Here is a 19705-nt window from a genome sequence, read left to right on the forward strand (position 1 = left end):
ATTAATTGACTTAGTTTACCATGGCAGATTCTGAAATAACTGGTAAATCTTCAGTATTGTAAAGTCCCTTCTTTTGAACACTTTTTTTTTTTTGGAAAAACATGTATTACTGAAAATAAAATCCTTGGAATCTAAGAGAGCAGCACTTTTAATATTAATAATAGTACATCACATTTTTAAAAATGCATAATGAAAAGTTTTGTGGAAAAGTATTTTTAATGCATTCATAACAAATCTTTGCTAATTATACATTTTAAATCAGGATCGCTGTTTGGTACAGAGGGCAGTACATGGGAAGTCAGAAAGGAATGTATACCACCACTCTGCAGGCATGACAGAATCAATAACAAAAGACTAACACAGCATTATAGCATTTTTTAAAAATATAGAAGTAATACCTTAATAGAGAAGTTCTTGATTTTAAGAATTTAAAAGAAATCCCACAAGAAGTTTCTCCATTGCGCAAAAAAAAAAAAAAAAAAGAAAGAAAGAAAGAAAGAAAGAAAAAAGAAGGGGAGATTATTTCCAGAAAAAATATAATTCTAAAAATGATGCAAATTATATTTTTTTATAATATTGTAAGTATATTGTAAAGATAAATAGAATTAATTGTATAGATGGTGCAGTGCACACTCTGATCAGTACTAAATGTGGTGCACACAAATTATAGGGATTTTTGCTGTCATTTATTTGAAAAATTTAGAGGCGCAGCTGTGTGGTTTCTATGGAAACCACACTGAAACCTAGATACCACAAACTTTCAGACATCACTCTGCAGGGAATCCACCACTTTGACAGCTTTCGTTTTATGTACTGGGGAGTCAACTACAATTTTACAGTTTATGGCCTAATGACTTAAAAGCTTTCAGTTTTTTCCACCTAGAATCAGATAATGTGTATATAAAATGTCTGCGTATAGAGAGAGTATATTTTTATTTAGGTTAAATTAGGCTAGCGAATCCATGTTTGCAATAGTTGCTTGCAAGGAAGAATAAAAATTGAAACTGAAGATAAAATTTTTATATAAGTGAACTAAATACTGTTTAATTGGTAAGGAGAATTAGCATAGGTGCGTATGTGCAAAATATGAATGCTAGCAATAGAGTCGTGTATTTCAGGACATGATTTTATGAGCACTGTTGGTAGTAGAAGGAAGAAGGAAAAGAGAGTACTAATAAAATCTGTTTGAATGTATTCTCTTGTTCAGCATAAAGAAAGTGCATGTAAATAACAAAACCATGTTTTCTATTTGTAGTTATTACTCCAGTGGTAAGAATGATTTTTAAAAGGTGCCAAAACATTTTTTTTTTTTACAGAAACAGTATCCATATCACATTTATGTCGCATGATGTAAAATTAGATAGAACATACAGGTGGTTAATGCCAAGTAAAACTCAGTGGTATTTGTTCTGTGAAAATGAGATATTTTAAAAAAAATTACCATGAAAAATAATTATAGAGAAAACTATATTTACAGTTTTGGACACTTGTCCCATTTTAGGTACGTTTGGGAATCACAACGGATACTAAATAAAAGCTTCCAAAGGTCAAAATTATCAAAAAGTACTGGATGAAGTTTGTATATCAATTTAAATTTAAGCTATGTAAATTCAAGATATCAGACTAGATATTTTCAGCTCCAGAAGGAAGTTTATCTTGAAATGGAATGTGATATTATATTCTGCTTGTTTATATCAGTCAACTGTATGTTTGCTACTTTATCTTTCATGGGTATCACATGATTGCTGTCAGTTGACCCAAGCATCTCATAATTATGTGTCTGGAAGAAGCCATGCGAAAGGAGAAACTGCTGTTGCTGGTTTCAGAGTGGTAGCCGTGTTAGTCTGTATCAGCAAAAAGAACGAGGAGTCCTTGTTGCATCTTAGAGACTAGATACCATACCTCTCTGGTTAAGTAATACTAGAATGTCCTACGTAATTCTAGTTCTTTTCTATTCATTTGTACACATATATATTTTCTTTGTCTCTTTTTAGTTTGCAGAAAAAACTGATAGAGAGTACTACACACTGGATGACATGTTTGTTTCCAAAGCAGCTAAGGGAGAGCGGAGTGGAGAAGAAGACGAAAGACACAGAAGAAAAGCAATCTATGAACATCATCAGCTTGTTGCACGTATGGAGAAGTGCCCATATTGTTTTGATAGTCCTGAACTTCCAAAACATCTTATTATTGCAATTGGCATCAAGGTAAGAAAGTAGCAATTTGACATGAGCATGGAAAAAAATAAAGGAAGGCAGTTTAATGCTAGAATTTCCTGAGATTAAAAATAAAATTGCTTCTTTGGCATGATTTATTGATTCACATGTTATTTTCCTGGCCCTTCCAATTAAACGGAAAGGAAAATTCCTCAAGGGTGAGATTAAAAAAAACTATGAATCTGTCTTCAATGATGAAGTTAATTCTCAGAACTTGATCCTCTTCAGATTTGCAGCTGACCTTGGTATCTATGGAAAATCCTCAAGGGCACTGAAACAATGATAAAATAGCTGAACACATAGATTACATAAGGTTGATGAATATGCAAAAGACCAAATGGGGGTCAGCGTGAATAGATTAGGCTGACCAGGTAGCAAGTGTGAAAACTTGGGATGGGGGAAGGAGAGAGAATAGGTTGTATATACAAGACAAAGCCCCTAATATTGGGACAATCCCAATAACATCAGGACTTTTGGTCACCCTAGAATATATAAGAAGAAAAAAGTTCACTTTGGGTAGGAAGGAATTAGAAGCAGTTAAGGAGTAAATTATAATTCAGAAAGTAGTATAATTGCATCCTTTATCCTCCCTCCCACCACCGCGCACACACAACTACCTGTGGTGTGTGAGTATAGATCCAAAGACAGCTATAACTGCTGTTCAGAAGGTTACAGTTGGATTACTTTACAGCTACACAGTGTAGATTGAAACAGGTTAGCATGAAATTGCAGTTTGATTAAATGCATCTATGTTTAGCATTACCAATATCAGGGACGGCTCCAGGGTTTTTGCCGCCCCAAGCAGCGGGGGGAGGGGGGAAAAAAAGCTGCAATCACGATCGGCTTCACTGAACCGCTTTCTTCTTCAGTGGCAATTCAGCGGCAGGATCTTCCCTCCGAGAGGGACCGAAGGACCCGCCGCCGAATTGCTGCCGAAGAGCCCGACGTGCTGCCCCTTCCCGTTGGTCGCCCCAAGCACCTGCTTGCTGAGCTGGTGCCTGGAGCTGGCTCTGACCAGTATTTGGTATAACGTATTGGCTGGCATCTTTTTTTATGAGAACTGACGCTGTATTTAGGAAAAGAAGTGCCTTGGACTGTGCAATGAAAGATGTTGCAATAGCATGTTTTGTAAGGTATAATCATCACATAAAATCACTTGTATCACATATTGATTATAGAGAAATGCTAGCCTCTCCATAGATGAGGCTGAAGAGCTTTTATGGTAAACTTTATTATCATCTTTACTCAGGGCTGAAAGTAACTTAAGGGACTTACTGGTATGCAGAGTGGATGGAGTCCTGAGAAAGGTGGAGAGGGGGGTGGCTAAACCGGAAGAGGCAGGGCCTCAGGCGGAAGAGGTGGGGCTGGGTTCAGACTACCCCAGCCAGCCCTTCAGCACGGCCTGGAGGCGATTTAAAGGGCCCGGGGGTCCTGGCTGATACCGCCAGTGCTACCCTGGGACTGCTGACCTTTAAATCGTTGCCGGAGCCCCGGGGCTCCTAGACTCTACTGCTACCGCGGGGCTCTGCCAGCGATTTAAAGGGCTGGAGCCCTGGGCCCTTTAAATTGCCACCAGAGCCCCGGGGAAGCTGCCCCCCGCCAGTACGGTCAGCTGTGTACCGACTCTTACCGGTACGCCAGACCAGACCATACCGGCTTACTTTCACCTCTGTCTTTACTCCCATTTTAACATCGTCAGAATGAAACCAACCACACTGAAATTTCATAGGTGCAACTTGTGCTGAAATAGAGCAATTAGATAAAGTTTGAGCTAAATTAAATACATATTTTAGATGTATCCATTCAAAGCCCTTGGTAAATGTACATGTGATGGATTGGACATCCCCTGTCCCGGGATGCCACCTGATGTACTAGGGTTTCACTGAGTCCGCCTGCTCCACTAGCCTGGGCTCCCTCTCCCTGTTTTGCTGAATCAGGCTCTCCGGTCTCTGGAAGCGCACACAAAGAGGTAGGGACGCACCAGCTGTAGAATCACACACAGTCTGCAAACAGCTCTCTGTGGGAAGATTCATCTAGGAAATTGTCGAGCACTCAAGTGCACACCTCTTGTGGGGAGTGAACCCAAGTCTGCACAGCGCAAGTTCATGAAAATTTGCCCTCTTCCTCAATGTGGAGAGAGATATGCACAGCTTCTTGCCTCCCTCCCCCCCCCCCATCCTAGATATGAATTACACAAACTGGATTATGTTATAAACAAGAAATAAGTTTATTAGCTATAAAAGGTAATTTTAAGTGATTATAAGGGATAGCAAACAAAACAAAGCAGATTACCAAACAAATAAAACAAAACATGCATACTAAGCTTAAGATCTTAAAGACTGGTTTCAAGAAGTAATTTTTCACTCTAAATGTTGCTTTTGGGGCAGGTTGCAGAAATTCTTGAAGGTTAGCTACCCTGCTTGCAGCTTAAATCTTCAGGTATCTTATTTACAGAGTAGATTCCTTTTCCAGCCTGGGTTCAGTACTCCTCCCCGTTTCCCTTTGTCCTTGTTCCTTAGCTGTTTCCAGCAGTCATCCTGGGTGGGGATTCAGTGAAGAATCAACTTACTCCCCAGCCTTAAATAAGATTTACATAAGGCAGGAATCTTTTGTTTCCCAGTCTTGACCTCTCCCTCCTTTTAGTGGAAAATTATTAGAGGTCCAAGATGATGTTTAGTACCAGGTGACATGACCACATGACCTAGTAGTGTCACAGATACGTCTCAGGACACCTCTCATGAAGGCGAGAGATTAGTATCTTCAAAGTCTTATTGTTTCTTCCTAGTGGCCCATCAAGGCTGATGGCCTGTTGTCATGTCAGTGTTTGCCAAGTACACACCCAGTTGTAATTGTTACATAGTCAATATTCCTAACTTTAGATTCAGAAATGATACATGCATACAAATTGGATTAATCACATTCAGTAAATTATAACCTTTCCAATGATACCTTACAAGACCCATCTTGCATAAAATGTCTGTTATGCCATATCCATATCATAAACGTATTTCCATAAAGAATATGGGGTGTAACATCACATTACACAATGTATTAATAGAAATAAAAAAATCCATACCTTGATGACTGAACTGTTGTCTAAATTACAATCCCCTCATCAAAATAAAAAATTCTCCCCCTGTACCTTCAAATCTAGGGTGGGAAACCTAAGAAGGTAGCTAAGCTTTGCTGATCTGCAGCTTAGACAAACTATACAAATAGATTGGATTTAAGATGGCAGCAACCAGAAGCCATGAATTTTAGTCTGTACCTGAATTTCCTTCATCAAAAATTCAAATCAGTATCTTCATATTTCAAGCCACAAGGGAAATGGAACAAATGCAAAGAGTAGAAGGCAAGTAGGGAATGTGGACAGTTCTTTGGGCAAACTTAACTGTGAATTCCCTTGCTTGTGTGTGTAGTTTTTAAAGTGTAACTTCACATTTATTATCCAAGCTTTCCATTTTTAGTATTTTCTGAGAATTATATAAATAAATGCTCTTCCCCCCCTCTTAAGTAACTGATAAATGTTTACAACCTTAAGGCCAGAGTAACACAGCTTTTTTTTAAAAACCATAAAAACCAGTAGCCCACGAAAGCTTATGCTCTAATAAATTTGTTAGTCTGTATCCGCAAAAAGAACAGGAGTACTTGTGGCACCGTAGAGACTAACACGGCTGCTGCTCTGAAACCATAAAAACCTTGCAATAAGTATCTAGATGTTTGGAAATCTCTGTTTCTGAGAGATTTTACATGGGATTTCAAATTCAGAAATACTTCATGCAATAGAGTTAGGAGATACCCACATATTTTCAGAGTAGGACTATTTGATATGCTGAAATCAATATGCTGAAATCAAATTCTGCCTTCCCATTCATGTATGTGAGGGCAGGATAGGCTAGCCCAGTGTTTAAGTCTATGACGTAATAAAATTACATTTACAATTGTAATGAAATCAAGAATAAAATTGAATTTGATCATTCAATCATTGCTTATAAAGTAAATAGAGACTATTTATTTATTTATTTATTTGGGTTTAAACACACACCCCCTCCCAAATTTGTATACAACCTCCATCCACTCATTGTAATTTTTTTAATTTAGGTGAAACCCATTTTCCAACCCATTTAATTGACAGAGCCATTTCAAACATGCTATGAAATCTGCATTCACATGTTCAGTGGATTGGTAGTGAGAGCTTCCTGATCCTGACTAACAGATGGAACCTGACTCCATCTTTCCTTGCAAATTCTGTGTGTCATATGTTAAGGATGTCCTGCCTTCCAGACCTGGCATTAGGCCTGATTTCTCCTTGGGCAAAACATGTTAGACTGTTGATTCCTACCTCCTTCTGCCCAAACTCCATCAATTATCCGTGGGGCTGTCCTATCCAGGCTCCCTTTATTTCATAGAATTGTGGGATTAAATCCCCAAGCCCCATACTCTCCTTTGAAACCTGGGACAAATAATAATCAAATGCTAATGATATTACATTATTTAAGGAGCTATACTTCAGCTCAAGTTGTATTCTGAGTGTCTGTTTGTTTCTGTTGATATTTATAAATCTTACAAAATTACAAAATATTTTGACTCATTAAATCTGAAACACTTTTAATATAGACTTTGCTTTTTACCATTCCCCCCAAATTCCTCATGCTTTATTTTTAATTATTTTTACTTGATTTAAAATTAATAATAATAAATGAAAAAAGTAAAAATAATCTCTTCTTTTTTTATGAGAGTTTGCAACCACAGTAGACTGAACAGCATGACTTTTATTATATTTGGGATAATACTTAGGCCTGGTCTACACTGGGGCGGAGAGGGGATCGACCTAAGATACACAACTTCAGCTACAAGAATAGCATAGCTGAAGTCGACGTATCTTAGGTCGACTTACCTCGCGTCCTCACGGCGCGGGGTCAACTGCTGCCGCTCCCCCATCGACTCCGCCTCTCACCGTGGTGGAGTACAGGAGTCGCAGCAGAGTGATCGGGGATCGATTTATCGCGTCTACACTAGGCACGATAAATCGATCCCCGATAGATCGATCATTACCCTCTGATCCGGTGGGTAGTGTAGACATACCCTTAGTAGAAATGCTGATACCACATTGTCTCGATACTACTAGTATTGTTCTAGCAAAGTAAATATGATATGCAAAGGGCCCAGTCTAAGTTACTTAGCACCCTCCTCTCCTGTTGATGATTTTGGGCTTGTGGTGGCTCAGGGCTTTTCAGGATCTGGCCCAAAAGAAGCTAAGAAGCTCAGTCACAATGTTCATCAGCTTAACTGACTTGCCAGAACCCTACTGTTTGTTTAATTTAAATCGGCTTAAATATGATTTTCTTGCTTTAAACATTGTTGGAAGAGGACAACTGCCTTTATTAGATTAAATTTTAGTAAAATCCCGTGTTCATCTTTAGCTGGATTAAAATGTTTTTTGACATTGGAAAGAAATGAGTATTTTTGTGATTGGGAGTGAAAATGTTTTTGTCTAGGTATACTTATCCTTGCCGAACTATCAGTCCCTCACTGAAGGCCACTGCGTGATAGCCCCTTTGCAGCACCACACTGCTGCAACACTTCTGGATGAAGACATCTGGGAAGAAATCCAGGTCAGCAAAGCACTGCTACTTATTACAGCTGTGAAGATAGCTCATTTTCTAGCCACTTTGTAATAATTTGATTAATATATTAATATACGTATTGTAAGTGACTTGCTGCTGATCCATAGCCCTTGGGGGCTTTTGAGGTTGCCTGGGTTTTCTCTGCTTTCCATTCCGAGGTTTGAGCTGGTTCTGGCTGTGGACAGAACTATCTCACTTCAGGGACACCCCTCCCCCGCCCCCATAGAATTCCATCCTAGCTAAATACACCAGAGTTTGCTAGTTGTCCTCAAGAGATAGCGTAAGGGATAACATTTTCAAAAGCATCAAAGTGATTTAAGCAGTTAAGTCTCAATGAAAGTCAGTGAGACCTAAGTGCTTCTGAAAATTTTACTCATGGTCTTTCTGTTTGAGTTAATTAATCTGTTTGATCTTTTTGTCCTCCCTCTTTCACATGATCTCTTGAGTTATTTTTACTTTGCCCTTCTTTCGGCTTCTACTTTATTGTTCATTGGGCTCAGTTTTACATTAGTTGCCCTTTTAAACCTTTGAATAACACTCACATACTGGTACAATGATGAGCTGTACACAAATTTTTTAAAAAATGTGCACCATCAGATTTCATGTTACCAGTTTTTGTGACCAAAATATCTTATCTCAATATTACTTGAATAGGTGCCTAGTTATGATATATATTGTAATATATGGTTGTGCCAGTTTTTCAGATTCTTATATTCACTGCTGGCTTTTATGGATAAATTGGGCATTAATTGTGTCAAGAGCTGGAAAGCCAAGTGGTTCACCAGTTTGCCAATCCTGGTTAACAGGATTTCACATTCAGTGTGTTTCTCATCATCTTATTCCTTTGATCTAGCTTGTTGTAGGCCTAGTTTCTGATATCTCTTCAAAACATTATACATATTTACAGTCCTGATTAATCTTGTCCAGGAAGTTTTTCAGTCAAAGGCAGCTGCCCAGCAAATATGGGAAAGATCAAGACTTCAGAAGAGAGTGACTGAACTAGTCATTTCTTCACTCTGACTTCAATGGTCAAAAGTGCCAAAAAAGGAAAATATAATATTTTTCAATGTTCCCTCTAATTTTTTACATCCGTGTGCGAAATGAATTTTGTTATGTGCATCAATATGGAGGTGATGTGTGGCGGGGGTGGAGCTGAGGGGTTCAGAGTGTGGGAGGGGGCTTAGGGCTGGGGCAGAGGGTTAGGGTGCAGGGGGTGACGGCTCTGACTGGGGGTGTGGACTCTGGGGTGGTGCCAGGGATGAGGGGTTTGGGGTGCGGGAGGGGGCTCAGGTCTGGGGCAGAGGGTTGGGGTGTGGGAGGAGGCTCCGGCGGGGGGGGAGGGTGGGCACTGGGGTGAGTCTGGGGATGAGGGGTTTGGGGTACAGGCTGCCCCGGGTCTGTGGCAGGGAGAGAGGACTCACCCCAACCCTCTCTCGCTGCCACCGCCTGGGGCCGGGGGAGAGGCGCCTCTCCCCACCGCGGCAGCTCCGGGACCAGGGCCGGGGGAGAGGCACGTCTCCCTGGCTGTGGCAGCTCCAGGGTTGGGACTGGGGGAGAGGCAACTCTCCCTGCCAGGGCAGCTCCAGGGCAGGGGACAGGCTCCTCTCCCCACCGCAGCCCTACATGCCCCCTACCTCTCTCCTCTCCAGTTCAGACCCTTGTGGCTGCGCAGATGCGTGGCCCTTGATAGTCTGCTGCCCAGCCACGCTCTTGCTTTTTCTATGTTAAAGATCTTTGAAGCCAAGGGTCAAAGCAGACGTGACCAAATGTAGAAAGAGATTTTATGAAATGTAATGACGTAGCACAAAGGCCATCCACTAAGAAATCCATAGCAAACAGCCTTGGAACCTTAACATGCAACTTGTCTTGTAGGAGATTTGCTTCAATTCAGGGCAACTTCCATTCAATGGCATGGGTATCCTGTAAAACTGACATCCCATACCTGAATGACAGGTGGAATTTTAAGGCCCAAGAACTAAAGGACAAAAGACTCTGAGGAAAAAAGTGACTCAAAGCTGTAGGAGTGTGACAGGTGTATTTTTCATCTGTTTTTCAACATAGTAGTAAATCATCTAATGAAAGCCCACTGGAAGTAGGCACAGCAGAGGCGGTTGCCATTTATTGTATTGTATTGTATTTATTGTATTATCATAGCACCCAAATGTCCTAATCAGGATGGGATTCTATTATACGGTAACTCCTCACTTCATGTCCTAGTTATGTTCTTGAAAAAATACTACTTTAAGCAAAACGATGTTAAGTGAATGCAATTTCCCCATAAGAATTAATGTAAATAGGGTTCCTGGGGAAAAAATTTCGACAGACAAAAGACATTATAGACATATACAGTATATGTTTTAAATAATTTCAAACAAACAATTTAATACTGTATTCACCAATGATGATTGTGAAGCATGGTTGAGGCAGGGGCGTCACCGGGTTGGGGCTCAGGGGCTTGCCTCACTCCGCCCACCCACCGTTCCAGGGGGAGCGGGGTTAGGGCACGGGGGCTTGCCTCACTCCGCCCGCCCAGCGTTCCAGCCAGGGAGCAGGCAAGCCCCCGCGTCCCCACCCCACTCCTCGGCAGGAGTGCCGAGTGGGGTGAGCCAAACAACATTATAAGGGAACATTGCAGGACTTTAAAGGAGTATGTTCTCTAATAGACCAGCGACCTAATAATGAAACAATGTTAACCGGGACGACATTAATTGAGGAGTTACTGTACTACGTGCTGTAGAAATCACACAGGCTTCTTGCTCCAAAGACCTTAAAATGTCATTTGAAAAAAAAGTGCTGTAAGTAGCAAATAAGAGACAGAAAAGACAACGTGGGACCAAGACTAACAGTTTAAAAAAGAAATCAGTTACATTCCTAGATTCCAAAGCCAGAAGGGACCACTGTGATCACCTAGTCTGACCTTCTGCATAACACAGGCCATAGAACTTCAGAATAATTCCTAGAGCACATCTCTTAAAAAAAAAAAAAAAAAAAAAATCATTCAATCTTGATTTAAAAATTGTCAGTGATGGAGAATGCACCACCACCCGTGGTAAATTCCAGTGGTTGACTACTCTCCCTGTTAAAAATATGTGCCTTATTTACTTCCAGTCTGAATTTGTCTAGCTTCAACTTTCAGTTATTCTCTCATGTTCTATGTTTCTATTTTCGTAAGGTTCTGGAGGCAGTCACTGTGTCCACTTCTGGGTCTTCCCTCCTGCTGAACACACTGGTCTTGTTTAACAAATAATAATGGCATTCAAAACCGCCAGTGCCCTATCCCTGCATGCTGTAATTTAGATGAATTACTAGATTATGCAAACTATTCTGGATGTGAATGAATTGACTGTGCAAACAACCCTGTAAGAGACATAGAAAGGTATTCTGGGGATATGTGATTGTGCAGAAAATTAGTCCTTGACATATAGAATTCCCTAATTTGTGTATGTAGTCACAGTAATTGCACATTCAGATTAGGAATGCAGTTACATGTGATACAGTTAGAGGGCGGTAAATGTCAGATCTTCAATATCTTGGTGATTATGAACAAAAAGCAATAGTTGTTGTTTTTTTTTAAAAATTGGCAAAGAAAAAATAGCTTAAGAATGGAATTGGACAGATTTGACATAATTCAGCCATAGTGTCATCTATTAAATTGGACTCTTGCTAAACAGGGAAGGAAAGGAAAGAAATCCTGCTGCATATAGTATAAATTCCTTGAAAGATTAAATCTCAAATAGGAAGTAAAATCAACATGGCAAAGGGGGGAAAAAAGAAAAATAGAGCAAAAGTTTAAATACTGTAAAACACAGTAACTCAGCTAACAGTAATTATTACTCTGTGTGTGTGTGTGTGTGTGTGTGCTGCAGTGTAATAGCTAAATAAAAGCTTGTGTATTTTCAGGAAATAGTGACAAGTCAGGAACCAAAGATAGAAAAATAAGAGGGATTTTCTTTCTTTAGTCCTGCGGTTCTCAACCAGAGGGTCCACCAAAATAAACCAGAGAGCAGGGCTGCCGTTAGACTTGCAGGGGCCCAGGGCACAAAGTTGAATCCCAAGCCTTGCTGCCCGGGGCTGAAGCCAAAGCCTGAGCAACTTAGCTTCACAGGGCCCCATGTGGTGTGGGGCCCTAGGCAATTGCCCTGCTTGCTACCCCCTAACTTCAGCCTTGGCTTTTAATCTATTTCATATGCAAAAAAACCAACAATAGTTTTTGTGGCACAGGTGGGCTATGGAATTTTTATAGCATGTTGGGGGAGCCTCAGAAAGAAAAAGGTTGAGAACCCCTGCTTTAGTCTACAAATCGACATCTGGGAATGCATTGGAGCAGTGTGAAAATAACACTTGTAATGGGTATAAAAAGGTTAGAGGCTCTTAGGGCTGGTCTACACTGCGGGGGGTGGGATCGATCTAAGATACGCAACTTCAGCTATGCTATTTGCGTAGCTGAAGTCGAAGTATCTTAGTTCGACTTACCTGGCCGTCCTCATGGTGGCAAGTCAACCGCCGCGGCTCCCCCGTCTACTCTGCTTACTCCTCCTGCTGAGGTGGAGTACGGGCGTCAATTCGGGGATCGATTTATCGCGTCTAGATGAGATGCGATAAATCGATCCCCGATAGATCAATTACTACCCACCAATGCGGTGGGTAGTGTAGACGTGGCCTTAAACTTGGCAGTTCATCAGATCTAGATAACTTACATATTTAAAAAAATGCCTAAATGACTAGGGGATGGGAAATGGAGAAGCTTTGTTAAACATTTTCACATGTTCAGAAGAAAGTTTGAGAGAGCAAAAAATGGCTTAAAAAAACGTTTTTGGAAGAAAAAAATAGACACATTTAGTTTATAAGCTATGGAAGGAGTGTGATTCCCTTCATGCCAATAGTTATGGAATAATCCTGCTATTGGAAATAGGGTACATGCTGAAAAATTGAATAGTTTAGGAATGATCTCTGGAACAGCTGGTGAATATATCTTGATTAAAGATAGATGAGAAGAGGATGTTTATGAGACTGATGAGAGAGAATAAATGGACATTATATATTTTAGACTTTTAGGGCTTCTCTACATGGGGAAGTTAGTGTGCGCTAAGGGTGTGAATTTACAGCACATTAATTACTCTGTACTAGCTCTTTATGGGGACACTTAACTGTGTGTTAAAAGTGTTTTTCTGCACCTTCGCTTAATACATTTTAAAGTGACTAAGGTAAACGGCCCTAGGGCACTTTTACTGCAAACTAAGAGTGTCCACTGGGGAGTTAAATACTGTAAAACAAAATACATTAAAATCAGAAGCAGATTTACAGTGAAACATAGGGTGCCCTGGCATGGGGCCCCCCAATGACAGAGGACCCCAGGGCCGGGCAGCTGTAGGGGCAGAAGCTTGGTCCTGCCGGCTCCTGCTGCAGGCTCCGCACCCACCAGCAGCCAAGCTCCCTCCTCCCCCAAGCGTGCTGTGTTCCTGCACCTCCCCACCCCTCCCAGCGCTGCCCCCACCACTGAACAGCTGTTTGCCGACGCTCCGCACGCTCCAGGAGGGAGGGGGAAGAGCGGGGCCACACCGCGCTCGGGGGAGGAGACGGAGAAGAGGCAGGGGTGGGGCCTTGGGGAAGGGGGTGGAATCAGGGCAGGGCAGAGCAAAGACACCCCCACAACCCCAGCCCCCTGCCCTGACTCCTGCACCCCCCCTCCCCCCACATCCCCATCTGCACCCCTCGCACCAAACAGGAGCTACCCCAGGTAAGAGCTCCACACCTCAACCCCCTGCTCCAGCCCTGAGCCCCCTCCCATGCCCGAACTCCTGGCCAGACCCTGCACCCCAGCCTGCTCCTGCACCCTAACTTCCTCCCAGACCCTGCACTCCCAGCCCTGAGCCCCCTCCCGCACCCTAAGTCCTGGCCAGACCCCACATCCCAATGTTTTTTTACATTTTTTTTTATAAAGCGCTCTTATCCCAAGTGCTTTACAATAGTTAGCTAACGGTACAAATAGTATTTGGAAAGATCATTAAGTGGTCCACCGAGACCCTCAAGTAGTCTGTGGAAAAACAAGTTAGACTACAAAAACAATCAAGGTACTTCACTTTATTTTCATTTACTTCCTATTACTTATAGGAGGAGGATGAAGAAAAAAAGAATGAAAAACGGGGGTGGGGGGGAGATAAGAGAGAATGTTCTTTTTCTTGGCTGGGTCCCAAGGAGGGCCCCCAAAAATGAAGCTGAGCACAGGGCCCCACTAACTCTAAATCTGCCACTGATTAAAATACATTCTTCCAGAGTGACGCTGCAGTTATGTCTTTCACCCACCAGCCTGAAATGCTGACAAACCTCAGACTCACAGAGGGAGAGAGAGAGGTTCTAACACTGGGGGTCGTGACCCCTAAGGGAGTCGTAAGGTGGTTATGTGGGGGGTCACGAGCTATCAGCCTCCACCCCCAAACCCTGTTTCGCTTCCAGCATTTATAATAGTGTTAAATATAAAAAAAGTGTTTTTAATTTATAAGGGGGGTCGCACTCATAGGTTTGCTGTGTGAAAGGGGTCACCAATACAAAAGTTTGAGAGCCACTATGCTATGGGGAAGGTGCATCTCAGGATTGTTTTGTTTTCAAAGATGTGTAACTCATGAGTGTTTTTTAAGAATAAAGTGACTGTAGTTAAGAAATTCCTTTGCTAAGCCTGTGTTCCTTGCTTACCTGCCATGTTGTCCCTGAAGGGGTTAAACCAGAGTTCAGGGTGCCCTTAGCCTAGTGGAGCTCTGAGAGATCATGTGAAAGCAACTAGGGGGCTTGGGAGGTCTCAGACACTGGTTTCAGGGTCTAGGGCAGCAGTTGGGTCGCGACTCCGTTTGAATGGGGTCGCCAGGGCTGGCTTAGATTTGCTGGAGCCTGAGCCCAACTGCCGAAGCCAAAGCTTGAGGACTTCAGCCCTGGGCAGCGGTGCTCAGGATTCGGGGTTTGGCCCTTCCCCACCCAGGCGGCAGGGCCCAGGCAGGCTCAGGCTTCAGTCCCCCTCCTGGGGTGGTGTAGTAATTTTTGTTATTAAAAAGCGGTCACGATGCAATGAAGTTTGAGAACCTCTGGTCTAGGGCAACTGGGTGGTTCCAAGAGATAAGAGGTCTGAGCCCAGTAGTGTGAGCTAAGGACCCAGAGCTAAAAACAGTGACGAGACTCTACCCAGAGCCATTTGGCTTGGAAGCATGTGGGCCCCAGTGAGTGGGTCCACTCAGAACAGATTGGTGATTGTAGGGAGGGGTATTGAGCCAGGTTAAAACAGTTATTTTTTCCACTTTCAACAAATCAGAGCTCCAATCCGAGGGTACAGGCCTTGCAACAATAGGTCCACAGATTGTATTTGTGTTACAGCAGAGGAAACAAAGGCTACCTATGCTACATGCTACACAGTGATTAGCCGTGGAGTTCTGTAGTAGTTAGAACTATTGTTGCTATTTTATTTTTTGTCTTAACACTAGGATGATTACAGTGAAAGCAAGTGTGTCAAGTTTGCAGATGCTACTGAATTGGGTCTGTTATAAAGGCATCTTCAGTTCAGTGAGTGGCTAATACAGAATAGCAAAAGAGAGAGCATTTGTTATACATCAAAGTGGTGTACAACACTAGGAATGAGCAATTACTGCAAAAGCATTCCAAAATTTTTATTCAAGTGACCCACTGGAGTGACACTTCTAGCATTCACAGCTATTTGTTTTTCATGACCATCCATACAAGTGACTTTTTTGCATATCAATTTGTAGCCCAATGGAGGAACTCTCCAGATGCTCACTGGCCTGCGGCTGAATGGGAGCAGAGTCATCTTAATTACCACATACACACACTCTATACAGACTCAGTAATTCTGGGACTGCATAGCAGTATTTTCCCATCGGGGGCCCAGAGAAAGAGTAGAGACAGTTTAAAAGTGGGCATTCCCTGCTACCAAATTTAAACCTCTGAGCCAAAGGATTGTTCTAGGTAAGAATCCTAAAGGTTTGGATTCTTAAACCAGATCTCAGCTAAACTAGCCAGTCCCATTTGGAAATGTTGTCAGGAAATATTGAGAGAGAAGGCTTCTTGTACTTCCTTTTTATGGATGGGACAAAAATACCACGAGAATGACCGTTCTTGCTGTTTAGACACCTCTGATCTCATCGAGAGCGACAGGGTGTAGAATTGTGCATAAATGTGGGGAAAAGGGTCAACTTTTAAAATATTTTAAAAAGGGGTGGCGGTGTCCAGTTTGAAAGATGGAACAAAAAAATCTTTCTTTATCCCAACCAGTGTGGTCACCTCTCATTGTAAATTGTGGAATGTACAATGATAGAGAGGGTTAAAATGTTCGGGATAATACAAGAATCAAACCCAGAGGGGCTTTGGAGCTCGATCCAACTCCAATTAAATTCAGTGCAAAGATTCCCATTGACTACAATAAGAGTAAGATCAGACCTTTACTTCACAACTGAGCAAACTTTTCTGACCTAAAGGCAATATTTTACTCTGCTATTGTTTGGGGGAAAACATAAAAATAAAATAAACTGGCCGGACACTTTGATTATATTTTAAATATTTATAAAGAATTTATTGATGTTCATACTGCTCTGCAAGTTGCATCTTTTGGCTAATTATCATTGCTGGGTAGTTTTTCTTATGGTGGCCTTCTATTTAATTTGTCACATGTCCAGCTGCCAAAGCAATGTGTGTGTAAAAATCATTTAAATAATATAAAAGTGTGTAAACCTTTGCTTATACTATAGTAATTTATTAAAGTGCTCTGCATCTGAGCATATGCTGTGCTCTGTTGTATGTTGTTGTGAACTGTTTTTGACTGTCTTGAGTTACATGGTGTTTTTTAGGCCTTTCAGAATTTGAATAAACAGAGTGTCCTGAGTATACTAAGAAATGGTAGGCTGGCTGTTACTCAATATAAACTGTATCTGAAGATCTTTTGAGCTTTTAGAATGTTTAGTATTAGTGTTTAGTATTGTTGGATGGTAGTGGTAAGATGGTAGTATCACACCTGGTTTTTGGTTTAATGCTCCCCTAAATTCCGGGGGAGGAATGTGGCATTAATGCAAGTGCAGAGGGAGCAATGTGGTGGCACTGAAGGTGGCGTTTTCTAAGGCATCAACTGTTAAATTAAATTTTACTCAGAAACTTGGCATGACGTAACAAAAAGCAGTGATTATTGTGTAATTCTTAGAGTTATTGGCCAGGGAAGGGAAGAAATTGATATTTATTTTAAATGCCATTGCCACTTGGGGACTGTCAGGACTGAGATCCCTACTTTGAACTTTAGGGTACAAATGTAGGGGCCTGCATAAAAACTTCTAAGCTTAATTACCAGCTTAGCTCTGGTTCGGCTGCCACCATTTTCAATGGATTCCCTCCCTGGGAAACCTTGAAAAACCTTCACCAAATCCCTGGTGAAAACAAATCCAACCCCTTGGATTTAAAACAAGGGGAAATTAACCATTCCCCTCCTTCCTCCCACCAACTCCTGGTGAATCAAGATCCAAAACCCCTTTGGATCTAAAACAAGGAAAAAATCAATCAGGTTCTTAAAAAGAAGGTTTTTAATTAAAGAAAAAGGTAAAAATCATCTCTGTAAAATCAGTATGGAAATCAACCTTACAGGGTAATCAAACTTAAAGAGCTCAGAGGACTCCCCTCTAGTCTCAGGTTCAAAGTACAGCAAACAAAGAGAAACACTCTAGTAAAAGGTACATTTACAAGTTGAGAAAACAAAGGAAAACTAACACGCCTTGCCTGGCTATTTACTTACAAGTTTGAAATAGGAGAGGCTTGTTTAGAAAGATGTGGAGAACCTGGATTGATGTCTGGTCCCTCTCATTCCCGGAGAACGAACACACTCCCAAACAAAGAACACAAACAAAAGCCTTCCCCCCCCAAGATTTGAAAGTATCTTGTCCCCTTATTGGTCCTTTAGGTCAGATGCCAGCCAGGTTACCTGAGCTTCTTAACCCTTTACAGGGAAAAGGATTTTGGAGTCTCTGGCCAGGAGGGATTTATAGTACTGTACACAGGACAGCTATTACCCTTCCCTTTATAGTTATGACACGCCCCCCAAATCACAGATAGTGTTGGATGTTCGGTTCCACACTGGCTGTGATTTCTTCCTGGAGTTCTAGGAGAAAACAGAGTTAATAAGACACATGTACCTTTAGACATACTACTGATTATATAAAAACTAACAATATGTTTCATTCCAAAAACAATTGTTAACCAGTTAACTCTGGGAAACTTTCCCGGGAGAGTGCATCAGCCACTTTGTTAGAAGCTCCCGAAATGTGTTGTATTTCAAAATCAAAATCTTGGAGAGCTAAACTCCACCGAAGAAGTTTTTTGTTATTTCCCTTGGCGGTATGAAGCCACTGTAGCGCAGCATGGTCTGTTTGTAGTTGGAAACGCCGTCCCCAAACATATGGGCGTAGCTTTTCCAGCGCATACACAATGGCATAGCATTCCTTTTCGCTGATTGACCAATGGCTTTCCCTCTCAGACAGTTTCTTACTGAGAAATACGACAGGATGGAATTCTTGATCCGGTCCTTCCTGCATTAAAACTGCTCCCACGCCTCGCTCGGACGCATCTGTGGTTACTTGGAACGGTTTGTCAAAGTCTGGGGCCCTTAGCACAGGGTCAGACATGAGTGTTGCCTTAAGCTGGTTAAAGGCCTTTTGACACTCATTAGTCCACTGAACTGCATTTGGCTGTTTCTTTCTGGTTAGGTCTGTCAGCGGGGCGGCGATTTGGCTGTAGTGGGGTACAAATCGCCTATAATATCCAGCCAAGCCTAAGAAAGATTGGACCTGTTTCTTAGACTTTGGAACCGGCCACTTTTGGATAGCATCCACTTTGGCCTGTATGGGATTTATAGTTCCTTGACCCACCTGGTGCCCCAGGTAAGTCACTCTGTTTTGGCCTATTTGACACTTTTTAGCCTTAACAGTTAGTCCTGCCTGCTGGATGCGCTCGAAAACTTTTTCCAGGTGCTCCATGTGCTCTACCCATGAATCAGAAAAAATGGCCACATCATCGAGGTAGGCAACTGCAGATTCTCCCAATCCCGCTAGGAGACCATCTACAAGTCTTTGGAAGGTGGCGGGTGCATTTCGCAACCCGAAAGGGAGTACATTGAATTCATACACCCCTGCCTGGGTGACGAAGGCTGACCTTTCCTTAGCGGGTTCATCTAGTGGTACTTGCCAGTACCCCTTGGTTAAGTCTAAAGTAGAGATGAATTGGGCATGTCCCAATTTCTCCAATAGCTCATCTGTGCGTGGCATTGGATAGTTGTCAGGACGAGTTACAGCATTTAGCTTACGGTAGTCCACGCAAAAGCGTATTTCCCCATCTGGTTTGGGAACTAGAACCACTGGAGATGCCCATGCACTCTTAGAGGGGCGGATTATACCCATCTGTAGCATGTCCTGGATCTCCCTTTGTATAGCAGTTTTGGCATGAGGTGACTCCCAGTAGGGTGGGGTTCTAATAGGGTGAGCATTACCTGTGTCAATGGAGTGGTATGCCCGTTCGGTCCATCCTGGAGTGGCTGAGAAAATTGGTGCAAAGCTTGTGCACAGCTCCTTGATCTGCTGTCGCTGCAGACGTCCAAGGGTCATGGAGAGGTTCACCTCTTCCACGCCACCATCCTTTTTTCCTTCGTAGTAGACACCTTCAGGCCACTCCGCGTCATCTGTTTCCTGGGCTGTAAACTGGCAAACGTTTAATTCTCTGGAATAAAAGGGCTTAAGAGAATTAACATGGTATACCTTAGGCTTTATGTTGGAGGTGGGGGAGGTTATGAGATAGTTAACAGCTCCTAGGCGCTCCTGGACCGTGAATGGTCCT

The 19705-nt window shown here is 42.1% G+C and overlaps 1 protein-coding gene across 1 annotated transcript in view; it reads left to right on the forward strand.

Annotated features, from left to right (window-relative positions):
- The window catches only part of CWF19L2 (CWF19 like cell cycle control factor 2), a 174895-nt gene that overhangs the window by 130309 nt on the left and 24881 nt on the right, over positions 1-19705 (forward strand). The window contains exons 13-14 of the mRNA XM_054015545.1: positions 1995-2207; positions 7715-7831. Of these exons, the coding sequence (XP_053871520.1) occupies positions 1995-2207; positions 7715-7831 (330 nt within the window). The remainder of the gene's footprint in view (positions 1-1994; positions 2208-7714; positions 7832-19705) is intronic.

Source organism: Malaclemys terrapin, chromosome 1 (genome assembly GCF_027887155.1).
Source record: "Malaclemys terrapin pileata isolate rMalTer1 chromosome 1, rMalTer1.hap1, whole genome shotgun sequence".
NCBI classification, from domain to species: Eukaryota; Metazoa; Chordata; order Testudines; family Emydidae; genus Malaclemys; species Malaclemys terrapin.